Source organism: Oncorhynchus nerka, linkage group LG23 (assembly GCF_034236695.1).
Source record: "Oncorhynchus nerka isolate Pitt River linkage group LG23, Oner_Uvic_2.0, whole genome shotgun sequence".
In the NCBI taxonomy this organism is placed as follows: domain Eukaryota; kingdom Metazoa; phylum Chordata; class Actinopteri; order Salmoniformes; family Salmonidae; genus Oncorhynchus; species Oncorhynchus nerka.
In genome coordinates this window covers 49,441,405-49,468,904 of record NC_088418.1, presented here as the reverse complement: position 1 = coordinate 49,468,904, position 27,500 = coordinate 49,441,405, and the positions used below count along the sequence as shown (strand labels likewise).

Below are 27,500 nucleotides of genomic sequence, written 5' to 3'. Positions count from 1 at the left end.
GCATTACCACGCAGTGGTGTGTGTCTCGGGGGTAACAGGTAGGCAGTATAGGTAGACAGGAGAGTAATGTGTTGTGTGTGAGAGCGGTGTAACATCACACAGTCGATAAGGGAGCGCTATGGCTAGTCATTTATTAAAGGCCAACAGCTCTAGTCCTGCTTGGGCTCTCTCTGGCAGTGGCTCAGCCAGCTGGGCTGCTCAGTGCTCTCTCTCTCTCTCTCTCTCTCTCACACACACACACACACACACACACACACACACACACACACACACACACACACACACACACACACACACACACACACACACACACAAACACAGGGGAGATGAGGCAGTCTGTACTGACCCAGTATCTTACATACACACCAGCGTGTCTCTGCACCACGCCACATTTATCTAGCCACTAAGTAGAGCAGCACTGGTCACACTGATAAAAACTATGTCTTTGTAACTTCTGCCTCAACCATGGACCAGTGTGTGTGTGTGTGTGTGTGTGTGTGTCTCGAGACACTGGTTTTACATAAGGCGAGTGTCTAAGAGAACATGGCTAGTGTCTAGCTCAAGGCCTGGTTATATAAAACCAGGCTCTCTCCTCTTCTATTTTCTTTTCCCCTTTCTAGTCCTGTTTTTAGGGTGTTTATTGTTTTCTGACCCATTTCATTTCTTTAGTCCTTCTCTCACATGACTTTCTTCACAGCACATGTACCGGGGTGAGTGTGTGTGTGTGTGCTAACATGTGTTTGTTTGCAAGCCTGTGTGTATGTGTACGTGCGCCCGTGCGTATGTGTATGTGTGTGTGTGTGTGTGTGTGTGTGTGTGTGTGTGCGCTCGCCCGCATCCCTGTGTGTGTGTGTGTGTGTGTGTGTGTGTGTGTGTGTGTGTGTGTGTGTGTGCTCGCCCGCGTCCCTGTGTGTGTGTGTGCCATTGATCCAGCTGGAGGCAGACAGTGTGTGAAAGGGGGAGTGCAGCAGTATTAATAAAGGCCTTTCATAATGATTAAAGCCTTCATTAATGTTTCATCCCAACCTGCCGTTTGCTGCTAATGGGCTTTGTGGAGAACACAACAGAACAATGGGCAGCCAGGAGAGAGAGCGAAAGAAAGAAAGAGAGAGAGAGAGAGAGAGAGAGAGAGAGAGAGAGAGAGAGAGAGAGAGAGAGAGAGAGAGAGAGAGAGGGCGGAGAAGGATGGAATGGATTTTTATATAGTAGGGTCTCTCTCTCTCGCTCTTTCTGTCTTCACTCTCGCTCTTCATCTCCCCCTTTTCTTTCCTCCACTCTTTCTCCCTTTCTGTTCTGGCTGTTTTGTGTGTGTGTGTGTGTCCTCTCGAGGCACTGAGGCCTTTTGTTAGCATGTTTCATTTCAACGGCAACGGTCGGGAGATAATGGCACCACCCATTCTGATGTGGCACTGTAGCTCTGCTAAGGGAGTGTGTGAAGCTACCGCTACTGCTTTCAAACTGTGTGTGTGTGTGTGTCTTGGTTTGTATCTGTACCGCCTGACTCACAGACACACTTCTCAGAATCTCTCCAAAAAACCCTAACCCTTTTCCACCCAACTCAAAACAACCATGTCTGTATCGCGTGGATCTACTTTCCACCCAACTCAAAACAACCATGTCTGTATCGCGTGGATCTACTTTCCACCCAACTCAAAACAACCATGTCTGTATCGCGTGGATCTACTTTCCACCCAACTCAAAACAACCATGTCTGTATCGCGTGGATCTACTTTCCACCCAACTCAAAACAACCATGTCTGTATCGCGTCGATCTACTTTCCACCCAACTCAAAACAACTATGTCTGTATCGCGTGGATCTACTTTCCACCCAACTCAAAACAACCATGTCTGTATCGCGTGGATCTACTTTCCACCTTTTTGACATGAACTACTAGCTTGAACAACTCCACATATCAACCGGAACAACCACACCTGAGTATAACTGGCAACACCATTCGTCTCTGGGACTCACACAAGCGCGAAAACACACATGCCCCATTTCTGTTTTCTCACTTGTCGGGCCCTCTGTGAAGTGGAACTGGACTGTGGGGCTCAGTGCAGAGCCAAAACAGCCACAGGTAGAATGATGCATTATTTCAACAGCAGAAGAAAATAGAAGCAGAAGTTGGAAAATAAACATTAGTCCTAATAATGACCCACGGCCACAATTTGAAGAAATGCTTGGAGCAAATGACTTTGTACAGGGCCTGGTGCACTGACTGGTCTACACACACCTCCATGCAGTGTGGCGGTCTGTTATATGTACTATAAATAACTTGTACTGTACACACACACACACACACACACACACACACATGCAAGCATGCACACACTGCTGGCTTTGTGTTCCTGGCCTAGGTCTGTTGGACTTAGGGATCCACAGTAAGACTGTTCTGTGTGGCTCAAGAGTCTGGGCAAAGTCAAGGTCAACCATTAGACCATTATACCAAAGTTCTCAATTGGTACAAAATATATAGAGTACTGCACACACTACAATTACTTAGGTTTAAAAATAAGCTCAACTGGACACCCTTAATGATGCAGTGAATGAACTGAGAGAGAAAGCACGCAGGGCATTCTACGCCATTAAAAAGCGAATTCAACTTGAAATACCTATTAAAATTTGGCTAAAACGAATTGAATGTGTCATTGAACCAATTGCAATTTATGGCAGCGAGGTGTGGGTTCCATTTGCAAAACAAGATTTCATCAAATGGGGCAAACACCCCATTGAAACCCTGCATGCAGAGTTCTGTAAGATTCTCCTACATGTCCAGAGGAAATCTACAAACAATGCATACAGGGCAGAATTAGGCCAATATCCACTAATAATAAAAACTCAAAAAAGAGCAATTAAGTTTTGGAAACATCTAAAATACAGTGACCCCCTCTCATATCATTACCAAGCCCTGCAATGCCAAGAGCTGAGCAAAGAAAAGAGTCCCCTCATCCAGCTGGTCCTGGGGCTGAGTTCACAAACCTGTTCAACTAACACACTGAAGCCTCAGGACTAAAACATCCAATCAATCAGAATAAACCAAATTACAACACAGTCCAAACAAAATGACATTGCTTATTGGGAAGCACAAGCACAAGCACAAAGCTAAATGCAGTGATATCTGGCCCTAAATGCAGTGCTATCTGGCCCAAAATGCAGTGCTATCTGGCCCAAAATGCAGTGCTATCTGGCCCTAAATGCAGTGCTATCTGGCCTTAAATGCAGTGATATCTGGCCCTAAATGCAGTGATATCTGGCCCTAAATGCAGTGCTATCTGGCCCTAAATGCAGTGCTATCTGGCCCTAAATGCAGTGCTATCTGGCCCTAAATGCAGTGCTATCTGGCCCAAAATGCAGTGCTATCTGGCCCAAAATGCAGTGCTATCTGGCCCAAAATGCAGTGCTATCTGGCCCTAAATCGACAGTACACCATGGCTACGTATTTGACCCTGATTACTGATCAAAACCTTAGAAAAATCTTGACAAAGTACAGGCTCAGTGAGCACAGTCTTGCCACCGAGAAGGGTAGACACAGGAAAACCTGGCTCCCTGTAGAGGAAAGGCTGTGCAACCACTGCACAACAGCAGAACCTGAGACGGAGCTGCATTTCCTGACAAAATGTAAAAAATATAGAACAATTAGAGAGTGTCATTTTCCCAAATTTGAAACCCTTCTTCAAAGTTTCAAAGACCTCTCTGATGAGAGTAGGCTACCCGTCCTGTTGGGGGAGGATGCAGAGAGCTGTGGGTTGGCAGCGCACCACATTGCTGCCTGCCATAAGATGAGGGACAGTGTTTGACAGACCAATCAACCTGCACATGTCCTCTACTGTATGCTTATTGTTATATGTCCATGTATGGTTATTTTGACCCTTGGTTATTGTTGTTACTGTTGACCCGTTGACAATTTTTATTCTAATTATTTTCATATTGTATATATCCAAAGTAAGCTTTGGCAATATGTACATTGTTACTTCATGTCAATAAAGCAAATTGAATTGAATTGATAAAGATGGATAGAGAGAGAGAGACAGATAGAGCAGTAAATATACATAATATTTGTAATGTCTTTATTCCTTTGGAATATTATATATATATATTTGTATATTATCTTCCTCACTTGCTTTGGCAATGTTAATATATGTTTCCCATGCCAATAAAGACCCTTGAATTGAATGGAATTGAACTGATAGAGATATAGAGATATGGAGAGATCGATAGAGATAGATAGAGATAGAGAGATAGGCAGGGATAGAGAAAGAGATAGATAGATAGATAGATAGATAGATAGATAGATAGATAGATAGATAGATAGATAGATAGATAGATAGAGATAGAGAGATAGGCAGGGATAGATAGATAGATAGATAGATAGATAGATAGATAGATAGATAGATAGATAGATAGATAGATAGATAGATAGAGATATAGCAAGAGATAGCGATAGAGAGAGAGATAGCTAGATATTAGAGGTCGACCGATTATGATTTTTCAACGCCAATATTATTCGGAGGACCAAAAAATCCAATATCGATTAATCGTCCGATTCATTTTTTAGATTTTTTAATGTATTTCTAATAATGACAATTACAACAATACTGAATTAACACTTATTTCAACTTAATATAATACATCAATAAAATCAATTTAGCCTCAAGTATATAATGAAACATGTTCAATTTGGTTTAAATAATGCAAAAACAAAGTGTTGGAGAAGAACGTAAGAGTGCAATATGTGCTATGTAAGAAAACTAACGTTTCAGTTCCTTGCTCAGAACATGAGAACATATGAAAACATGAGTCTTCAATATTCCCAGGTAGGAAGTTTTAGGTTGTAGTTATTATAGGACTATTTCCCGCTATACAATTTGTATTTCATTAACCTTTGACTATTGGATGTTCTTATAGGCATTTTAGTATTGCCAGTGTAACAGTATAGCTTCCATCCCTCTCCTCGCTCCTCCCTGGGCTCGAACCAGCAACACAATGCAACAGCCACCACATCCAAGCGTTACCCATGCAGAGCAAGGGAAACAACCACACCAAGGCTCAGAGCGAGTGAAGTTTGAAACGCTATAGGCGCGGGCTAACTAGCCTGCCATTTCACTTCGGTACACCAGCCTCATCTCGGGAGGTGATAGGTTTGAAGTCATAAACAGCGCAATGCTTGACGCACAACGAAGAGCTGCTGGCAAAACACACGAAAGTGCTGTTTGAATAAATGACTATGTGCATGCTTCTGCCTACCACCGCTCAGTCAGATACTTAGATACTTGTATGCTTGTATGCTCAGTCAGATTATATGCAACACAGGACACGCTAGATAATATCTAATAATATCATCAACCATGTGTAGTTAACTAGTGATTATGATTGATTGTTTTTTATAAGATAAGTTTAATGCTAGCTAGCAACTTACCTTGGCTTACTGCATTTGCGTAACAGGCAGTCTCCTTGTGGAGTGCAACAAGAGAGAGGAAGGTTGTTATTGCGTTGGACTAGTTAACTGTAAGGTTGCAAGATTGGATCCCCCGAGCTGACAATGTGAAAATCTGTCTTTCTGCCCCTGAACGAGGCAGTTAACCCACCGTTCCTAGGCCATCATTGAAAATAAGAATGTGTTCTTAACGGACTTGCCTAGTTAAATAAAGATTAAATAAAGGTGTATAAAAAATATATTTTTTAAACTCGGCAAATCGGCGCCCAAAAATACCGATTTCCGATTGTTATGAAAACTTGAAATCGGCCCTAATTAATCGGCCATTCCGATTAATCGGTCGACCTCTACTAGATATAGATATAGAGAGGTAGACAGAGAGATAGAGAGAGAGCCATGAGAAAAGGGCAACCAGTGAAGAACACACACCATTGTAAATACAACCCATATTTATGCTTATTTATTTTATCTTGTGTCCTTTACCATTTGTACATTGTTAAAACACTGTATATATATAATATGACATTTGTAATGTCTTTATTGTTTTGAAACTTCTGTATGTGTAATGTTTACTGTTAATTTTATTGTTTATTTCACTTTATATATTCACTTTATATATTATCTACCTCACTTGCTTTGGCAATGTTAACACATGTTTCCCATGCCAATAAAGCCCTTGAATTGAATTGAAATTGAATTGATATATATATAGAGAGAGATAGATAGAGAGAGATAGCGATAGAGAGAGAGATAGCGAGAGATAGTGATATATAGAGAGATAGAGAGATATAGAGAGCTAGAAAGATATAGAGAGATAGATAGATAGAGATATAGCAAGAGATAGCAATAGAGAGATAGCTAGATATAGATATAGAGAGATAGACAGATATATATATATATATATATATATATAGAGAGAGAGAGAGATAGATAGAGATAGCGAGATAGAGAGATAGACAGAGAGAGAGAGAGAGAGAGAGAGAGAGAGAGAGAGAGAGAGAGAGAGAGAGAGAGAGAGAGAGAGAGAGAGCAGTAAAAGCCTGATGGTTCAAGTACTATCAGCTTGTAATAAAAATGCAAAGTGGTTGATAAACAATGGCTCTGGACAGCTAATGCTGTCTGCTCTGAAACAAAGGGCTGACTCTCTCTGTCACACACACACACACACACACACACACACACACACACACACACACCCTGTCGCCAGGCTCCTTATAGAATGTGTTCGTTAGGATGGAGCAAGAGAGGGAGGGAGGGAGGCCTGGCACTATAACTTGCTACAAAAGGCTAAAGTGAGAGACAAAACGAAAGACAGAATATGAGAGAGAGAAACATAGAGAGAGTGTGAAAGATAGATAGCGAGAGATAGCGAGATATAGAGAATATAGGTGTGTGTGTGTGTGTGTGTGTGTGTGTGTGTGTGTGTGTGTGTGTGTGTGTGTGTGTGTGTGTGTGTGTGTTTGTACAGTACAGTACAGTACAGGCTATTTTAGTATTTTGGAAATTTTGTAAGTGTAATGTTTACTGTAAATTTTTTATTGTTTATTTCACTAAGTGTTTATTATCTATTTCACTTGCTTTGGCAATGCAAACATTTGTTTCCCATTCCAATAAAGCCCTTTAATTGAAATTGAGTGATAGAGAGAGAGAGAGAGCGAGAGAGAGATAGTGATTGATAGTGATAGAGAGTGATAGAGCGAGATAGCGATAGCGAGTGATAAGGAAAAAAGAGAAAGCGATACAGAACAGTACATATTTGTACATGGTTACTGACCTTCTGGTTCGTTTTTGATGAGCTCCTCCATCTTCCTCTGTTTCAGTGTGTCCACCACGTCAGCCAGGCTGCCCTTACGTCTCTCTGGGGTCCCCAGCACTGCGGCCCCTGAACCCCCCTCCTCCACCTGCTGCTTACTGCCTGGAGAGGTAGAGGAGTTGTTCTGGGGGTAGGGACTCAGAGACCAATGCTTACTGCCATCCTGGTCCTGCAGAGAGAGAGAGATAGGGGAGAGGAAGTATGAGTACTTGTATTAAAATATTAAAGGCCCAGTGCAGTCAAAAACATGCTTTTACTGTGTTTTATATACATTTCCACACTATGAGGTTGGAATAATACTGTGAAATTGTTAAAATTATGATAATACCCTTTTAGTGTAAGAGTTTTTTTTGAGGGATGTAGTTTTGGCCTGCCTGGAGATGTCACCAGTTAACAGTCCAATAAGAAATAGAGTTCCAAAACTCTCTGCCAAAACAGCTAGTAGGAAGAAAGGAGAAAGGAGGGACGAGAGTAGGAAGAAAGGAGGGACGAGAGTAGGAAGAAAGGAGAAAGGAGGGACGAGAGTAGGAAGAAAGGAGAAAGGAGGGACGAGAGTAGGAAGAAAGGAGAAAGGAGGGACGAGAGTAGGAAGAAAGGAGAAAGGAGGGAGGAGAGTAGGAATAAAGGAGAAAGGAGGGACGAGAGTAGGAAGAAAGGAGAAAGGAGGGACGAGAGTAGGAATAAAGGAGAAAGGAGGGACGAGAGTAGGAAGAAAGGAGAAAGGAGGGACGAGAGTAGGAAGAAAGGAGAAAGGAGGGACGAGAGTAGGAATAAAGGAGAAAGGAGGGACGAGAGTAGGAATAAAGGAGAAAGGAGGGACGAGAGTAGGAAGAAAGGAGAAAGGAGGGACGAGAGTAGGAAGAAAGGAGAAAGGAGGGACGAGAGTAGGAAGAAAGGAGAAAGGAGGGACGAAGGAGTAGGAAGAAAGGAGAAAGGAGAGTAGGAAGAAAGGAGAAAGGAGGGACGAGAGTAGGAAGAAAGGAGAAAGGAGGGACGAGAGTAGGAAGAAAGGAGAAAGGAGGGACGAGAGTAGGAAGAAAGGAGAAAGGAGGGACGAGAGTAGGAAGAAAGGAGAAAGGAGGGACGAGAGTAGGAAGAAAGGAGAAAGGAGGGAGAGTAGGAAGAAAGGAGAAAGGAGGGACGAGAGTAGGAAGAAAGGAGAAAGGAGGGACGAGAGTAGGAAGAAAGGAGAAAGGAGGGACGAGAGTAGGAAGAAAGGAGAAAGGAGGGACGAGAGAGAAGAAAGGAGAAAGGAAGAAAGGAGAAAGGAGGGACGAGAGTAGGAAGAAAGGAGAAAGGGGGACGAGAGTAGGAAGAAAGGAGAAATGGGGGACGAGAGAGTAGGAATAAAGGAGAAAGGGGGACGAGAGTAGGAATAAAGGAGAAAGGAGGGACGAGAGTAGGAAGAAAGGAGAAAGGAGGGACGAGAGTAGGAAGAAAGGAGAAAGGAGGGACGAGAGTAGGAAGAAAGGAGAAAGGAGGGACGAGAGTAGGAAGAAAGGAGAAAGGAGGGACGAGAGTAGGAAGAAAGGAGAAAGGAGGGACGAGAGTAGGAAGAAAGGAGAAAGGAGGGACGAGAGTAGGAAGAAAGGAGAAAGGAGGGACGAGAGTAGGAAGAAAGGAGAAAGGAGGGACGAGAGTAGGAATAAAGGAGAAAGGAGGGACGAGAGTAGGAATAAAGGAGAAAGGAGGGACGAGTGTAGGAAGAAAGGAGAAAGGAGGGACGAGAGTAGGAAGAAAGGAGAAAGGAGGGACGAGAGTAGGAAGAAAGGAGAAAGGAGGGACGAGAAGTAGGAAGAAAGGAGAAAGGAGGGACGAGAGTAGGAATAAAGGAGAAAGGAGGGACGAGAGTAGGAATAAAGGAGAAAGGAGGGACGAGAGTAGGAAGAGAAAAGGAGAAAGGAGGGAGAAAGGAGTAGGAAGAAAGGAGAAAGGAGGGACGAGAGTAGGAAGAAAGGAGAAAGGAGGGACGAGAGTAGGAAGAAAGGAGAAAGGAGGGACGAGAGTAGGAAGAAAGGAGAAAGGAGGAAGAAAGGAGAAAGGAGTAGGAAGAAAGGAGAAAGGAGGGACGAGAGTAGGAAGAAAGGAGAAAGGAGGGACAGAGTAGAAGAAAGGAGAAAGGGGGAGAGTAGGAAGAAAGGAGAAAGGAGGGACGAGAGTAGGAAGAAAGGAGAAAGGAGGGACGAGAGTAGGAAGAAAGGAGAAAGGGAATAAAGGAGAAAAGGAGGGACGAGAGTAGGAGGGAAGAAAGGAGAAAGGAGGGACGAGAGTAGGAAGAAAGGAGAAAGGAGGGACGAGAGTAGGAAGAAAGGAGGAGAAAGGAGGGAGAAAGAGTAGGAAGAAAGGAGAAAGGAGGGACGAGAGTAGGAAGAAAGGAGAAAGGAGGGACGAGAGTAGGAAGAAAGGAGAAAGGAGGGAGTAGGGAAGAAAGGAGTAGGAATAAAGGAGAAAGGAGGGACGAGAGTAGGAATAAAGGAGAAAGGAGGGACGAGAGTAGGAAGAAAGGAGAAAGGAGGGACGAGAGTAGGAAGAAAGGAGAAAGGAGGGACGAGAGTAGGAAGAAAGGAGAAAGGAGGGACGAGAGTAGGAAGAAAGGAGAAAGGAGGGACGAGAGTAGGAAGAAAGGAGAAAGGAGGGACGAGAGTAGGAAGAAAGGAGAAAGGAGGGACGAGAGTAGGAAGAAAGGAGAAAGGAGGGACGAGAGTAGGAAGAAAGGAGAAAGGAGGGACGAGAGTAGGAAGAAAGGAGAAAGGAGGGACGAGAGTAGGAAGAAAGGAGAAAGGAGGGAGTAGGAAGAGAGTAGGAAGAAAGGAGAAAGGAGGGACGAGAGTAGGAAGAAAGGAGAAAGGTGGGACAAGAGTAGGAAGAAAGGAGAAAGGAGGGACGAGAGTAGGAAGAAAGGAGAAAGGAGGGACGAGAGTAGGAAGAAAGGAAATCCAGACAAGATAGACGTGTAAACTCAGAGATCCGTATGGAGGAGAGGAAGACTACAGTAACTGGCATCCTCCCTCTCATTATCCCTCGTTCTCTCCTTCTTTTAGCTGGCTGTGCTACACTTTCATCGGTGGCCAGCCATCTTAAGTCAGGGCACTCACTCTCTGCTGGATCCTAAGGAATCTGCCACTGACTTGGAGGTGGTTAACAGAGGAAAGACATAAAACAGACAGGATTTCACTCAGGCTGTTGGGAGAGAGCTACTGTCATGTCTTTCAAAGCCCAAACCCTTTCACATTGATAGAGATCCAATAAGCGTTCCCTGCTAGTCCAAATGTCTCACTCGCAAGTTTTCTTTGTAAAAGAGCTTATTTGTGACAATAAACTTAAGTTGCATCGCCATCACAAAAATGTACAGCAAACTTACTCACAACAACCAGAAACTTAGAGCACTTTTTACGTCAAAGAACATTCTGGAATCATAACCTTTGATTTGACCAACTCCACTGTCCGTTTCAACGAGATTTCGCTGGGTCTCAGCTAAATGAACTGTGGTGACGACCTTGTCATGGTCAGCTTTGTGTCTGCACACACACTTCAGCTGCCAACTTTAACAAGCATACACACACTTACACTACATCACACTGCACGCACGGACACACACACACACACACAACACAACACAGTGAAACAGGTGGTATGAGATAATAGGAACAGATTAGTCAAAGATGAACCCTGATTTACAGATGGACTATTGACCTGAAAATACCTGACTTGTTTTGTAATTCAACTTTACAAAATATCTCCCTGCTCTGGTTTTCCCCAAAGAGAAGAGTTTAGGGTTTAGATGCTTAGAGCAGCAACACCCGCTGTATGTCTGTGTGTCTGTGTGTGTGTGAGTGCATGCGTGTGACAGGTGTGACAATAAACAATAGTTTATCCCAAGGAGAAGACAGAGGACTGGGAGAGCTCTGCCTAACTCACACCATCAGGAGGTATGCCAGTGTTTTACACACACACACACACACACACACACACACACACACACACACACACACACACACACACACACACACACACTGCTATCGATATCACTCCGTAAATGATTTCTCTACACGCCTGTTGATCATGCGGTGAGCAGATGAGGTACTAGTATTGAACTCGTTTCCTGTTGGAGGTACAGTAGTTTCCTGATGAATATCTGCCACATACTGTAACTGCCTACTATGAACTGCACCATCCACAGCAGATCATTCAGCAGGTCTGAAGTCAGTTGGTTTCACCTTGTACTATTAACACGGCTTTCATTGTCAACAAACCGGCACGTTATAGCAGAGAGAAGGGCAAAGTCCAGAAGGGGACAGATTCTCACCTTCCCGACTCCTCCTAGGGACTGTATACACATACACTCACTCACACCACTCCCAGAGAGGAAGGAATAGGTGAGACATGTCACCAGGTTCCTGGGTAACGGTCAAGTATAGGCATGGTAGACATATGTTTACATTGCCAAAGCAAGTGAAATAGCTAATAAACAAAAGTGAAATAAACATTAAAATAATGAACAGTAAAGGACTAGAGACGTTTCAAATGTCATATTATGGTTGCAGTATATATAGTGTTGTAACGATGTGTAAACAGTTGAAGTACAGAAAGGAAAATAAATAAACATAAATATGGGTTGGGTTACATACAGTATGTATGGGTTACAATGGTGCTTGTTCTCACTTTCTCTCTCTCTCTCTCTCGCTCTCTTTCTCTTTCTCTCTCGGCTGACACTGGAGCATGCTTACTGTGTGCTAGTAAACCGTCTGAGGAGTTCTGTGTGCAGGGGGCCTTGGTTTGAACTTTGTTGTACTGTTACAACGATGTGATAACACTGCCTCTCCATCCTTCTCTCCCAGGATAAGGGAAGCCACATGAGAACATTTTTGATGAAAACAGACACATCATCACTACAAAGAAATGTGACAGAGAGGACTAGGAGAGAGAGAGGAGAGAGAGAGAGAGAGAGAGAGAGAGAGAGAGAGAGAGAGAGAGAGAGAGGGCAAGAAAGAGAGAGAGAGAGAGAGAGAGAGAGAGAGAGAGAGAGAGAGAGAGGGCGAGAAAGAGAGAGAGAGAGAGAGAGAGAGAGAGAGAGAGAGAGAGAGGGCGAGAGAGAGAGAGAGAGAGAGAGAGAGAGAGAGAGAGAGAGAGAGGCGAGAAAGAGAGAGAAGAGAGAGAGAGAGAGAGAGAGAGAGAGAGAGAGAATGGCAGTGGTTTTCCATCGGTTGTGACTGGATCTGCACACATTAGTGAAGCATGGCATCTCCACCAGCCCAGTCACACCTGTCACATCCCATTAATTTAATCCACCGCATACTTAGCGAAGCAGCACTCTATATTTTAGAAAAGATGTCTTGAAAACAAAACAAACAGAAAAGAGAGCGAGATGGAGGGGAGGAGAACGCTCGGATCTCTTTTCCTCCCCTTCTTCAAATCTGCACAGATGTCATGTTGAGACGGCCACAATGAGGGTCATTTCTTAATCAAAGAGAACTAACACACGATTGCTCTTCAAAGTCGGCTACACTTTGACATTATTTCTGTGCGAAGCAGAGAGCAGATACTGTCATCCACATATCAGCAACTTAAATGGCTTATACTCTCCCTCTATACTATAATCCACCCGCCATACACTGAGAACATATTTACTCACGCTATTCAAGTAGCCTGCAGAAGATTACAACAAACAGCAAGTCCAACTCAGGAATCAGCCTGACAACCTATCTTACAAGACACCTGATTGTATTTGTGTGTGTGTGTGTGTGTGTGTGTGTGTGTGTGTGTGTGTGTGTGTGTGTGTGTGTGTGTGTGTGCATGCTAGAGAGAGCATGTTTTAATAATATAGATGTATTTATAAATACTGTAAATGTTAGTCTCTGCCTTTAAAGAAGAGTGTGTGTATGCATATTTGTCTGTGTCTGTGTGCATGTCTGTGTATGCTTGGGTGGTGTTTAAGTATGTGTGTGTGAGTGCCAGTATGTTTGTAGCATGCGCCAGTGAGTGTGAGTCTATGTATTTGATGTGGCAGGCTGACAGTGTGGGTGGTTCTGCTGCCTTTAGTTTGCAGATGTCAATTCTCTTCCGAACGGCTGTAACAAAGTGAAACTGCGCCTCTCTCCTTCTCTCCCTCTCCTCCTCGCTCTCCTTCTCTCTCTCCGTTCTTTATCCCTTTAGTGCCTCTGCATGGGAACAGAATTAAACAACTGTTGTTTTCTTAAGCTCATCTGTGAGGAGAGGCAGATTTAAACACACTTAACTCTCGCCAAAAAAATGCAAAATGCTATTTTTTCCTTCCGCCAGCACAGCTGCTGTTCCCTCTCTCTTTTTATTCCCCCATCTTCCTCTTCCCTCCTTTATTCTCTCCATTGCCCTCCAGGAGAAACCTACCCATTTACCTTAGAGGGTCTCTGTTTCTTTCTTTTTATTTCTCTGTTTCCGTCCACCCCTCTCAGCTCTCTCTCTCTCTCTCTCTCTCTCTCTCTCTCTCTTTCTCTCTCTCTTTCTCTCTCTCTCTCTCTCTGGGTACATTTTTCTCTCTCTGGGTACATCAGAGCACACACACCCCTCCACCCTGTGTGGGTTTGAAGCATAACAGAGCAACACTAACAGTAGCAATCGAGGGGGTGCAATTCCCTGCCATGTCTCCAAGTTGGGAAGGTGTATGTGTTTAATGTGTGGTGCCGTGGTGTCGACAATTAAGGCATGGCCAATCTGCCAATCTGGCAGTGGGAGTCACAGGAGGCACCTGAAGCACACACACGCACACACACACACACACACACACACAGGCTACGGGATGTAAGTGCTCACTCCTGGAGGTGACGCTGACACCTAGTCGCTGGTCTTAAGCCAGCGCTGCTACACACACCAACACACACAAACACTGCTCAAACAATTCCAATCCCTTTAGCGCTGGGCTAAACACACACCTTGTCTGCTCTGACTCTGAGCCTGCTGTGGCATCCCCACACACCGGTTGGCCTACTCACAGCCTAACCCTACCCCCCACTCCTTACCCCACCTCCCATTTGATCTCAGCTTGGAGGACAAATACTCACCTCACATACCTCACCTACTCCATCCCCCATCCCATCCACACACTGCAGTTACAAACTTGTTCTTATTTCATCTAATATTGCATATTTTACAATTTCACAATAATAATCACAATTTAAAAAATATATATATATTAAAATGCAATAATAATAATAATACTTATATGATCAATTTTGTTTTTATATCATTGCACAAAATGGTTGAGATATTCCAGTTAAATTTACCTAAACAGAAATGTGCAGCTTTATTTTGTATATTTTAAATAACAGTTTATTAAATCAATGCATGCCAATATTTTAAAGAGGCCCTTAATTGTCTACAAGCAAGCATGTGTTAATTCATTATGACAGCACTGGCAGGGGAAACTAAGTGTGACCACTGCGTTTGGTTTAAGACTGCTTGGTGTGCTGCTTCAAATCTGTCACAATCCATACGAAAAAAATCGAATCGAAGGCAGGCGGCGCCTGGATAATTTGGACCTGAACTAAGCAGATGAATATTGTTGTTGCTGTTTTTGTCTTTCATGAGCGCGCGGCAGGACCTCATTAAACGGACAAAAGGTACAGTAATTAACACCTATCCATTACCACCTGTCTGTGAAACCCTTCCCCCACGAACACAATTCAGCTGTTTGATTAGGCTCCTAACCGTAAAACTCAGGGGAAGAAGTGGAGAAAGAAAGAAAAAAAGGCCCTTCATTTACTGCTACAAACACACACGAGGAAAAAAAAAACGCCTTTTTAACTGCACCTCCTCTCCTCTCAACTCGCAGTAGCAGTTTGGAGAGATGAAGAGGTCAGTTTGTTGGGGAGCGCGCCTCGCTGCCGTGATAATTTACCATGACAAGATAAAGCGCGGTAATCTCCTGGTGGATGCTGCCTCTACAGCCGCCACTACCCGGGGACGAGCGCGGTCCATTTCCTCTCCCATATCACTTTATACAATTGCCGTGACAAAGCCCCTCCGAGGCGCGCCGTGTAAAGCTCTCTCTCACTCAACTCTTCTGCCAGTCAGCGCAGAGCGGATTGAGAGGGCAAAACCGTAGCAAAATTGTACATTTTACACATGCCAAGCCTTGCTGCTTGCGCTAAATCCACCCTGTCCAGGAGACGGCTCGGTCGCGCTTTAATAATCCACATCAAATATGATGCGGGCGCACCACTTCACGGTCTCCTTTTTACTGTTTCTGCTGTCAGTCAACCAACTGGCTCAAGTCGCATCTCATGTATAGGGACATTTATAGTGTTGTAAAACGTACGGATGTTGGAGATGATATTTGTAGCATAGGCCTAAATAATAAAATAAAATAAAAAAATTAAATGAATTATAATTAATACTTAAATTATTAATTAATACGTGATTCATCACACTTAAAACAATAATCATGACTAAACGTTTTCAAATTTCAAACCAATACCTGTTCCAGCAAATCAGTTAAAAAATACCTCCCACTATTAGCTTAACATTACCAAGGTAATTACATATAGTCTCCCAAACATCAGGTCCAATACCTACAGTCAACAGCATGCTGTGATCAAGTCTCCCAAACATCAGGTCCAATACCTACTGTCAACAGCATGCCACGATAAAGTCTTCCAAACATCAGGTCCAATACCTACTGTCAACAGCATGCCATGACAAAGTCTCCCAAACATCAGGTCCAGTACCTACAGTCAACAGCATGCTGTGATAAAGTCTCCCAAACATCAGGTCCAATACCTACTGTCAACAGCATGCCATGATAAAGTCTCCCAAACATCAGGTCCAATACCTACAGTCAACAGCATGCCATGATCAAGTCTCCCAAACATCAGGTCCAATACCTACTGTCAACAGCATGCCATGATCAAGTCCCCAAACATCAGGTCCAATACCTACTGCCAACAGCATGCCATGATCAAGTCTCCCAAACATCAGGTCCAATACCTACTGTCAACAGCATGCCATGACAAAGTCTCCCAAACATCAGGTCCAATACCTACTGTCAACAGCATGCCATGATAAAGTCTCCCAAACATCAGGTCCAATACCTACTGCCAACAGCATGCCATGATAAAGTCTCCCAAACATCAGGACCAATACCTACTGCCAACAGCATGCAATGATAAAGTCTCCCAAACATCAGGACCAATACCTACTGTCAACAGCATGCCATGATCAAGTCTCCCAAACATCAGGACCAATACCTACTGCCAACAGCATGCAATGATAAAGTATATCTTCCTGGTGAGAGAGAAAGAAAAAAGACAGCATGCCATGATCAAGTCTCCCAAACATCAGGTCCAATACCTACTGTCAACAGCATGCCATGATAAAGTCTCCCAAACATCAGGACCAATACCTACTGTCAACAGCATGCCATGATAAAGTCTCCCAAACATCAGGACCAATACCTACTGTCAACAGCATGCCATGATCAAGTCTCCCAAACATCAGGTCCAATACCTACTGTCAACAGCATGCCATGATAAAGTCTCCCAAACATCAGGTCCAATACCTACTGTCAACAGCATGCCATGATAAAGTCTCCCAAACATCAGGTCCAGTACCTACAGTCAACAGCATGCCATGATAAAGTCTCCCAAACATCAGGTCCAGTACCTACAGTCAACAGCATGCCATGATAAAGTCTCCCAAACATCAGGTCCAATACCTACTGTCAACAGCATGCCATGATAAAGTCTCCCAAACATCAGGTCCAATACCTACTGTCAACAGCATGCCATGATCAAGTCTCCCAAACATCAGGACCAATACCTACTGCCAACAGCATGCCATGATAAAGTCTCCCAAACATCAGGTCCAATACCTACTGCCAACAGCATGCCATGATAAAGTCTCCCAAACATCAGGACCAATACCTACTGCCAACAGCATGCCATGATAAAGTCTCCCAAACATCAGGACCAATACCTACTGCCAACAGCATGCAATGATAAAGTATATCTTCCTGGTGAGAGAGAAAGAAAAAGAGAGGACTTTGGTTTACAGTCAGTAAACTGACTGTCGTCTGACAGGCAGCAGAGTCCAGTCTGATGTGCAATTAGCAGGTTAATTCCAGAATTAGCTTACCATTATTGTCCTTAATCACCCTTACATTGTTTTACAGCCAGAGTCATCTCACAATATTTACTGTGTGGTGGTTTATCAGCAGGGGAAGAGTCTGTAGACCATGTGCTGCTGCTAGCTAGCTGCTCTTCAGGTGTGCTTCGACGTGAGGCTAACGTGAGGGAAACTATGAGGGTTACTGAGGCTACACACACAAAACACACACACACACACACACACACACACACACACACACACACACACACACAGTATACATAAAACACACATCACACACACCAAACTATACATCGAAATGATGATATGCATTTACTGTCACCACACACAGTCACCCTTTTCACAGCAGAGCATGACTCACTGACATGGCTCACATTGACAGTCACACATGTCCCACGTCTCCATGCCTCGTTACAGCACAGACACGGGTTTTCACACTAAAAGAAAAAGGAAACGCGGTTCACACCATAAGAGCACTCTGGAGCATCTTGTGTGTCCAGTTTCCCCCCAGTATTATTTCCTCTGTAAGGAAGTATGTGTTACTTCAAAACCGGACGCAATAACTACAACTCTCTGTAATTACAGTTTAATAAACAGTCATTTAACACAATGCTAAATGACTCTGTCTCAGTCGATGATAGCTGGGGACTGTCACTTCCTGTCAACGGCTATGTTCCGTTTAGCCCCCTTATGGTCGAGATCAGGACAAACGGATCCGAAGATCTGTCCTTAAGTGCTAACTTCCACCTCAACAGCGTGGCAGGATTTAAAATCCAGACGACCAATAAGAAGCGTCGAAACAAAGCCAAGTAGCCAATAAGAGCAGTTAATAAATGATATGAAGACAACGAGGGGCTGTTTTACCATGGCACTGTGCAGGGTAGGGGGGCTGTCCAGGGGGCGGGGAGAGAGGGGGGACACCTTGCTGCAGTAGTGAGTCAGGGGGAGGTGCATGACAGCCTGTCCATCATCTCTCTCTTCCTCTTCCAGTCTCTGTCTGCTGGTTGCCATGACTACTTCTCCATCTGTCCCCCCATATGGAGAGATTGGTCGCTTGGAAGACATCCTGGAAAAAAACAGAGAGAGAGAAAGAAGAGAGAGAGAGAGAGCGGGAGAGTGAGTATGAAACATTCAGGGATGTAATATGAGCTGTGGGTGACAGTGGGAGAAACACTAGTCTTTGATCCATTTCAATAGTTATATTTATAGAAATAGTTAATCATGATTAATTTCCTATTATTCATTGGTCCCCAATGGCCCGCTCTCTGTGTCTCTAAATCCCTAGTCTCTGTGTCTCTGAATCCCTCTCTCTCTCTCTCAGCAGACAATACACACTATAATACTATAGAGTCAATAATCTACATCCGCTAGCCAGAGGAAAAGCACAATCACATCCATGTTTACCATCAGGTCCTTTCAACGTTCACACACACACACACACACACACACACACACACACACACACACACACACACACACACACACACACACACACACACACGGTACGCAATAACCCATTACTGCAAATGGAGCCGGGTTGGGGTGACATTTTATGACAAATGGCCGAGGCCCTTTCACTCCAGCAGCACGCTGACAGTGATGTGTTTGAAAACCTCTGCCCTGACGTTACCAGTGAAAATAACAAACATAGAGGCTGTGCATTTGTTACTTTGCCTTTGTTTCCCATTGAATGCAGAGGGAGGGGAAGAACAGTGGCATCTAGCAGATAAACTCTCCCCAACATAAATGTGCCCCCCGGTGAATAGGGACAAAATGAAAACGTTCCAATAATAGAGTTTAATGCGGCTGGCAGCGTCTCCCTAAGTGCTTTCAAAGGCTCTCGTTCAGCCTTGAAGTTACTGCTACGATGACACAGGGTGAGAGGAGGGAGGGAGAGAGAGAAGGAGAGAGAAGGAGAGAGAAGGAGAGGGAGGGAGGAGACACTAATGTATACGCTGAAAGTCAGACATGCGAGGAGCAACAGGCTAGGAGCCCAAGATTCTAAACTGCATTTCCTGCACCGCCACCGACAACCATTCCGTTTGAGAAAGAAGGAGGAGACAAACAGGAGAATACGTAAACCTTCTGAGCAGGACCGCTGTCCCTAGAGGTCCAAACAGATGTCAAATGTATTGAGTGTTTCTTCAAGGAAGTGAGTGGCAGCTGCCAGTATTCCGTGAGTTCTCTGTTTCGATTCGACACTGTATTAATTAATAGTCCAGTAATCCAGTCACCTCTGTCTCGTCTGGGGCTGTGTCTGAAATCTGTCTTGCCTACTACGGACTAAAAAAGGCATACCGTGTACTAATCGTACTACATACTATTTACAACGTACTGTTTAGGAACATCGAATGTAATAAGCAACATAAACATACTGGGCTCATCCAGACTGAGAATGCTTCATCCAATGAAATTGCATGTATTCCCGCCATTCGTGTGTTTTGTGACAGGGTGTCACCATATCTGATTATCAGCTATTCTCGTTCCTCAGTAGCGTGCAGCGAAATCTACTAGATGAAAAGCCGAAATGAGTGTGACCTCCTGGCGTTTAAAGCATACAAAATGTCAGAGATTTCACATACTATAAAACCTATTTTCGCGTACCCAAAACGCCTACTATTTAGAACATAATTATGGGTATTGGGACACAACCTGTGTGTCTGTTTCAGACTCAGGCCTCCCCAACAGTACCACTGTGGTCTAGAACTACAACACTCCAGGACCATAACACTGACCTGGAGGAGGGGGGGGGTATATGGTTATGTCAATAGTACACATGTATAGCCGTAAATTGCTACATTGCACTTACATGTATAGTCTTCTATCTATATCAATATGCCTATATGCTGCCTTGTATATTCTACTATCTGCACATGACTATTCCAGAATTCCCTTATCTATCTGCACATGACTATTCCAGAATTCCCTTATCTATCTACACATGACTATTCCAGAATTCCCTTATCTATCTGCACATGACTATTCCAGAATTCCCTTATCTATCTACACATGCCTATTCCAGAATTCCCTTATCTATCTACACATGCCTATTCCAGAATTCCCTTATCTATCTGCACATGCCTATTCCAGAATTCCCTTATCTATCTACACATGCCTATTCCAGAATTCCCTTATCTATCTGCACATGCCTATTCCAGAATTCCCTTATCTATCTACACATGCCTATTCCAGAATTCCCTTATCTATCTGCACATGCCTATTCCAGAATTCCCTTATCTATCTGCACATGCCTATTCCATAATTCCCTTATCTATCTGCACATGCCTATTCCAGAATTCCCTTATCTATCTGCACATGCCTATTCCAGAATTCCCTTATCTATCTGCACATGCCTATTCCATAATTCCCTTATCTATCTGCACATGCCTATTCCAGAATTCCCTTATCTATCTACACATGCCTATTCCAGAATTCCCTTATCTATCTGCACATGCCTATTCCAGAATTCCCTTATCTATCTGCACATGCCTATTCCAGAATTCCCTTATCTATCTGCACATGCCTATTCCATAATTCCCTTATCTATCTGCACATGCCTATTCCAGAATTCCCTTATCTATCTGCACATGCCTATTCCAGAATTCCCTTATCTATCTGCACATGCCTATTCCAGAATTCCCTTATCTATCTGCACATGCTTTGAACACAGCAGCAGCAGTGATGCTGACAAATGATCAAATGAAAGGAGAAGGTAAGACAAGTTTTTCCAAAACCACGAGAAAGTGTAGAAATGAAAACAATTGTGAAATTTCTAAATATATATCTTTATCATCTGTGAAACGTTAGAAAGTGTGTGTTGAGTTCCCCCAGTGTTTCACACTCTGGGCAGAGAGAGAGGAAGGCCCAGCTGTATCAACTATAGGCCACGCGACGCGCACACACACACACACACACACACACACACACACACACACACACACACACACACACACACACACACACACACACACACACACACACACACACACACACACACACACACACACACAGCAGGTCTGTCCTCATCACAGGCTGTTTACTTTACCTCCTTTCACTCTCACACACTGGAGCCTTTTGTTTCTGCTACACACACACACACACACACACACACACACACACATACACATACATACCACCCTACACACACCACTCAGATAAACACAGCCCCTCCTCACACACACACAACCGCCCTCAGTCCACCCCACCTTAACCAGACCACCGCCCCTCCACCCATGTCCTGTCCACACCTCTCTTCCCAGCTGCACTCCTCCCACGTCCTCTAGACACCACACAGGACCGGAGTAGTAACCCTGGACACTGATCTAAGGTCAGTTTGGGGTTTTACCGCCGAATAGTTAAGGGTAGCAGCAGGGAGGGTACGCTGATCCTAGATCTGTGTACCTAAGAGCTACTTTTGGGCAGGTCACACACCTCCCAGGAGAACAAGAACCCAGTCTGTTAGATGCTGCGACTCCGGAATATTCCTGAGGTTAGACACAACACCCTCTCTCTCCTCCTCTCACCCCTCCACCCCCCTCTTTCCTCCCCTCTGCTGTGCACTCCTCTCCTCCCTCCATCTCCCTCTCACCCCTCCATCCTTCCTCCTTTCACAGCTCTCCTCTTGAGCAATAAAATGTATATTTCCCTTCAAGCCTTTGATGTCTAATCACTATAGAACTCAGCACACCGGGTGAGCAGGTTATAGCAGCTATTTCATTTCAAGTTGGCAGACCTGTCCTGCACAAGAGGCTGCTCCATGAAACATTGAACCCATGTACAGTAGTGGTGTTGGGATTAAAAAGAAGGGCTTTATTAAGTCGATACATTGGCAGCTAAGCCAGTCTCCAAGGTCATAATTAGCGACCATTAGCATAATTTCACTCCTTCCTTCTGTGGCGGAACACAGACAGACATGCCAGACACCTCCCCTCTCTCCACGGCAGCCGGGAAAATACAACCAGGCACATACAGACACACCGGGCCGTTACACACACACACACACACACACACACACACACACACACACACACACACACACACACACACACACACACCACTGGCACTCATGGCAAACTGAACATGCAGCGATGCTCGACGTGCCAACCATCCGACCAATACATGATGTAAAAACAATCTTTTTAAATCGACAGCACGGGAAGCACTGGAAAGAGAACTGGACATCTGATGTGTTCAGAGCTCACGACTCAGGTGTCCAGCTCTCTACCTTCCTCTCTCAACTGTGCACACACGCACGCACACACACACACACACACTGGCTGAGCGTTTGCGTTAGCTACTAAGCTTAGATTAAAGAACCACTTCCCCTGGACGACTTCATCTCTTTGATGATGACTGAGTGCTACTGTGTTAAGTCCCTCTCATATTACACATGTACATGTACTGTTAAGTCACTAATCGGCCAAATACAGTGTCCATTAACTACCCAAGTAGACTGATTGACTGTTAATCTCCGTCACAGACTGACTGCCCGGTGGTTAACTCACTTAACACCAGCCAGTCCAGCACAAATGACCCACTTCAACGACGACTCTGCACAGAGAGAGATAGAGAGAGGAACGAGCTGACATACACACATCTAGAGACACACATACACACTCACACACACACACACACACACACACACACACACACACACACACACACACACACACACACACACACTGAGCCCCGTGTCTCCACACATCCCAGTAGCGATGTGTTAAATGATTCATGTTAGAGGTGCTCCGACGGGGGTAAAGATTTGTTTCATGAAGACTGAGTGAGAAACAAAGCAGTCATTTCCTATATGCTAGATGATATTACACACACCTTCAGACTGCTCTCTTTCGCTCTCTCTGTCTCTCTGTCGCCCTCTCTGTCTCTCTCTCTCTGTCTCTCTCTCCCTGTCTCTGTCTCTCTCTCTATATCTCTCCCTGTCTCTGTCTCTCTCTCTCTCTCTCTCTGTCTCTCTCTCTGTCTCTGTCTCTCTCTCTGTCTCTCTCTCTGTCTCTCTCTCTCTCTGTGTCTCTCTCTCTGTCTCTCTCTCTGTCTCTCTCTCTGTCTCTCTCTCTCTCTCTCTCTGTCTCTCTCTCTCTGTCTCTCTGTCTCTCTCTCTGTCTCTCTCTCTGTCTCTGTCTCTGTCTCTCAATTCAATTCAATTAAATTCAATTCAAGGGCTTTATTGGCATGGGAAACATGTGTTAACATTGCCAAAGCAAGTGAGGTAGATAATATATAAAGTGAATATATAAAGTGAAATAAACAATAAAAATAAAAATTAACAGTAAACATTACACATACAGAAGTTTCAAAACAATAAAGACATTACAAATGTCATATTATATATATACAGTGTTTTAACAATGTACAAATGGTAAAGGACACAAGATAAAATAAATAAGCATAAATATGGGTTGTATTTACAATGGTGTGTGTTCTTCACTGGTTGCCCTTTTCTCTCTCTCTATCTGTCTCATTCTCTTTCTATCTCTCTGTCTCTCTCTCTGTTTCTCTGTCTCTCTGTCTCTCTGTATCTGTCTCATTCTCTTTCTATCTCTGTTCTTGGTCTGTCTCTTTCTCGCTTTCTTTCTCTAAATCTCTCTGTTCATCTATCTTTCCTTCTCTTAGTAATAATTCTTCCTCTTCTTCTGCAGAGATCAGAATGTTTTTCTAGAGAATACTACATTAAACTGTCTTATGTACACAATCATTATCCTCTATTTGAACTGTGATCCTGTACTTCAATTGCTGAATAAACATGCATATTAAACAGATACAAATCAATATTAGAAGTTCATATAGGTCCAGTTACCACTGCTTAAAATAATTACAACCTTACATCAAAATGGGGCTTTAAGTCCACATCCCCAAGAGGTCGTGACGTCATCTCTGTGCGACCCTTCCCCTACTACCTGTCAGTCAGGTGACAGTTAGCTGCGTGTGAATGCATGTGTGTGTGAGAGAGAACTTTACAGCTGTGTCTGAGGTAAGGGAACAGAACAGTGTATCAAACAGCAGTACAGAAAACCTCAGCATGTCCATAGGTACACTGTATAACACCTGAGGAATGACTGTAAACCAATGGTCCATCAGGTATTGAACTATGGTATCAACTCCCTCCCTCCCTCCCTCCCTCCCTCCCTCCCTCCCTCCCTCCCTCCCTCCCTGAGGTGAAGCACTGAGCTAGCTTGTAGTATTGTCTTACTGAGTGATCCTTCTTTACACAATCAGCTGTTTGTCCCCCCGCCTCCTCTCCTCCTCCTCCCCACCTCCTCCTCCTCCTCCTCCTCCTCTCCGTGTCTTGTCTGACTCTTAAGGATATTGCCTAATATCTATTAATAGGCTGTCCTTTCTGTCAGTGGGAACAGTGAGGCTGCAACAGGAGAAAGGGAACACATAAGCTAGTGGACTTAAGGACTCCACACTTCAATGGAGTCAGTGATATTCCCTGGTCATTGTAGTGGCTAGTAGTCATTTCAGCTAGTAGGCTACACACACACACCAACCACTCTCATTGACTTGACTGTCATTCTATCTATTCCGTTCCAGTTACATGTTCAATGTCATATGGGTGATGACAAGAGGAGAGTGTATAAAGGAATGAGAGAAACCTTGTAGCATTATTGCAGATGTACTGTATGCTAACATGACGCACCGACACAGACACACACTCACACACAAAGCGCCCTCTGTCTTTTTCTCTGAAATGGAGGCTGAGGGAGCGACCGCGTTTCCTGTCCAGATTAACCACAAAAGGCAATAAGACAGTGGCTAATGTCACTGTCATCAATGTCATCACACACACACACACACACTTGGGACTTTGAACATCGGCTGTGTGTGTGTGTGTGTGCTGTCAGGGAGGACAGAGGGCCAGCTCATGTAGTTTGTGGTCCCCAAAGTGCTTCAGTGCTTCCTTCACCACCACCTCCCTAGACTGCCTTACACACACACACACACACACACACACACACACACACACACACACACACACACACACACACACACACACACACACACACACACACACACACTCTCTCTCTCTCTCTCTCTCTCTCTCTCCTGTCCTGTCTGGGCTGTAGATAGTCATCACTGCTCATTGCAGCAGTCTGCATACTTCGTCATGTTGTTGTAATTGTTATTTCTTTCTTCAGACTGAGTCACTACGCTGTGATTTTCACTGGCATTTTACCTTGGAGAGCTTCCATATGAGGGTTAGCTGGGGAAAATAAAGCAAGTGAAATGGGACTGAAAAAGGCCGCCAGTCATTCACTCTGTCTCTCTTTCTCTCTCTCTTTCTGGGCTGGTTGAGCTGACAGTCGCGGGGCTCGGCCGTGAGAAAGCTTTGGAGAGGGAGAAAAACGACAACGTCGCCGTTGCTTTTCAGACCTATTCCCTGATGTTTATGAGGGAAGAAGTGGAGCCTTAATGTTTATTGACAGATGAACACAGATTTTCCATTGTGTGACGCTCACTGTTTAGACTCCAGTTGTTCAGCTCATCCATAAAAAGTCTTGTCCATTTGTCTCTGTCACTCTCTACGGCTCCCTGTAAAAAACACCAGACAGAGTCTCACTCAGCTCTCTGGAGTGGCCCACGGATAGAAGAGAAACAACAACAGACTGAACAGTCACTCTCTCTCTCTCTCTCTCTCTCTCTCTCTCTCTCTCTCACACACACACACACACACACACACACACACACACACACACACACACACACACACACACGCACACGCGTGCAAGGAAACAGGAACGCAGACAGGCGAAAGCACACACAAACACTCACATCCACATACCCACTTATTCACAGCTGGGCTCTCCCTTTTGCCCCGTCCTTTGAAACTCTCCCACCTCACCCAAATGGTCTCCTCCCTTCCCTTGACCCCCCTCCCTCTTCCCCTCCTCCCCTTTCCCCCGTCCCCCTCCCTACCTGCAGACACAGAGTTGCTATTGTACCACCCTGGGTAAGGCCAACGAGACTAACACTGTCTGTCATTGTGGGGCGTACAGGGATGGAAAGAGGGAGAGAGAGGGGGATGGAAGGCGGGATGGAGGGACAGAGGACACAGGAATGAGAGAATCCCAGGACAGGACTTCGCTTGGCTTCTTCCCCTCTCAGAATCAATAGCCTCTGACTTTTAATACTCCAACCGACCATGATGCAATAGTCTGCCTTAAACTTTGACCTCTATCCCCTGGCCATGTGACCCATCTCTCGTTAGCCCCCCCCCCACTGAACCCAGAAGACCCTCACCCAAACAGAGAAGACAGACACACAGACAGAGGGACACAAGAGGGGCGGCCAGAGAAAAGTCCTCTTTCGCCTCCAAACTACCGAAACTAATTTATCAGTCGCCGATTGGCTGTTAGAGAGGTCAGCTGACAGCACTGGGGAGGTCTGTGGCTTGAGAGTGGAGGGGAGAGAGAGGGAGAGAGAGGGAGAGCCTTTAGCATTCTGCTCTGCTATTCTTCTGTCTGTCTTTCTTTCTTTTTTCCAACATGGAGACACGGTTATCAAGCCACTCGGCGGACTTACAATATGGGCCAGACAATGGACCAGTCTGAGAGAAAGACCCAGAGACAGAGAGAGAGAGAGAGAGAGAGAGAGAGAGAGAGAGAGAAAGAGGCCCAGAGAGGCCATAGGGAGAGAGAGAGAGAGAGAAAGGGAGAGAGGGGACAAGGTCTGCATTAGTGTTCAGACCACGGACACACCACTCAATTACGCACACACACACACACACACACACACACACACACACACACACACACACACACACACTGTACCCCGCTTTCTCATAACAGTCCGTAACACGCCATCCTATCCCTTTAAAAACACTTAACCATTTTAATCCGCAATGCTTTTCTAGTTAATGCTACATAAATCCAATTTACTACAGGTCAACTTTAATTCACATTACACACTTTGATTCCCATAATTCCTGAATGAATTCCATTCAATGTAAAAGTTTCAAACAGTAACAAATTACACTACCACAAAAAAAAATCCACTGTCCTACTTTACAATAATATCCCACAATGTATTACAATGCAATACCAATGCAATGATTACACACTAAAATACACATTTATATCTATAATGTTAGCAGCAGAAATTGAAGTGTTCTTTTATAACCATTTATGCAGCTTTACTC

The 27,500-nt window shown here is 44.4% G+C and overlaps 1 protein-coding gene across 1 annotated transcript in view; it reads right to left on the bottom strand.

Annotated features, from left to right (window-relative positions):
• The window catches only part of LOC115127389 (transcription factor SOX-5-like), a 130,545-nt gene that overhangs the window by 99,237 nt on the left and 3,808 nt on the right, over nt 1-27,500 (bottom strand). Inside the window, 2 exon segments of the mRNA XM_065008189.1 lie at nt 7,211-7,418; nt 18,212-18,413. Of these exon segments, the coding sequence (XP_064864261.1) occupies nt 7,211-7,418; nt 18,212-18,413 (410 nt within the window).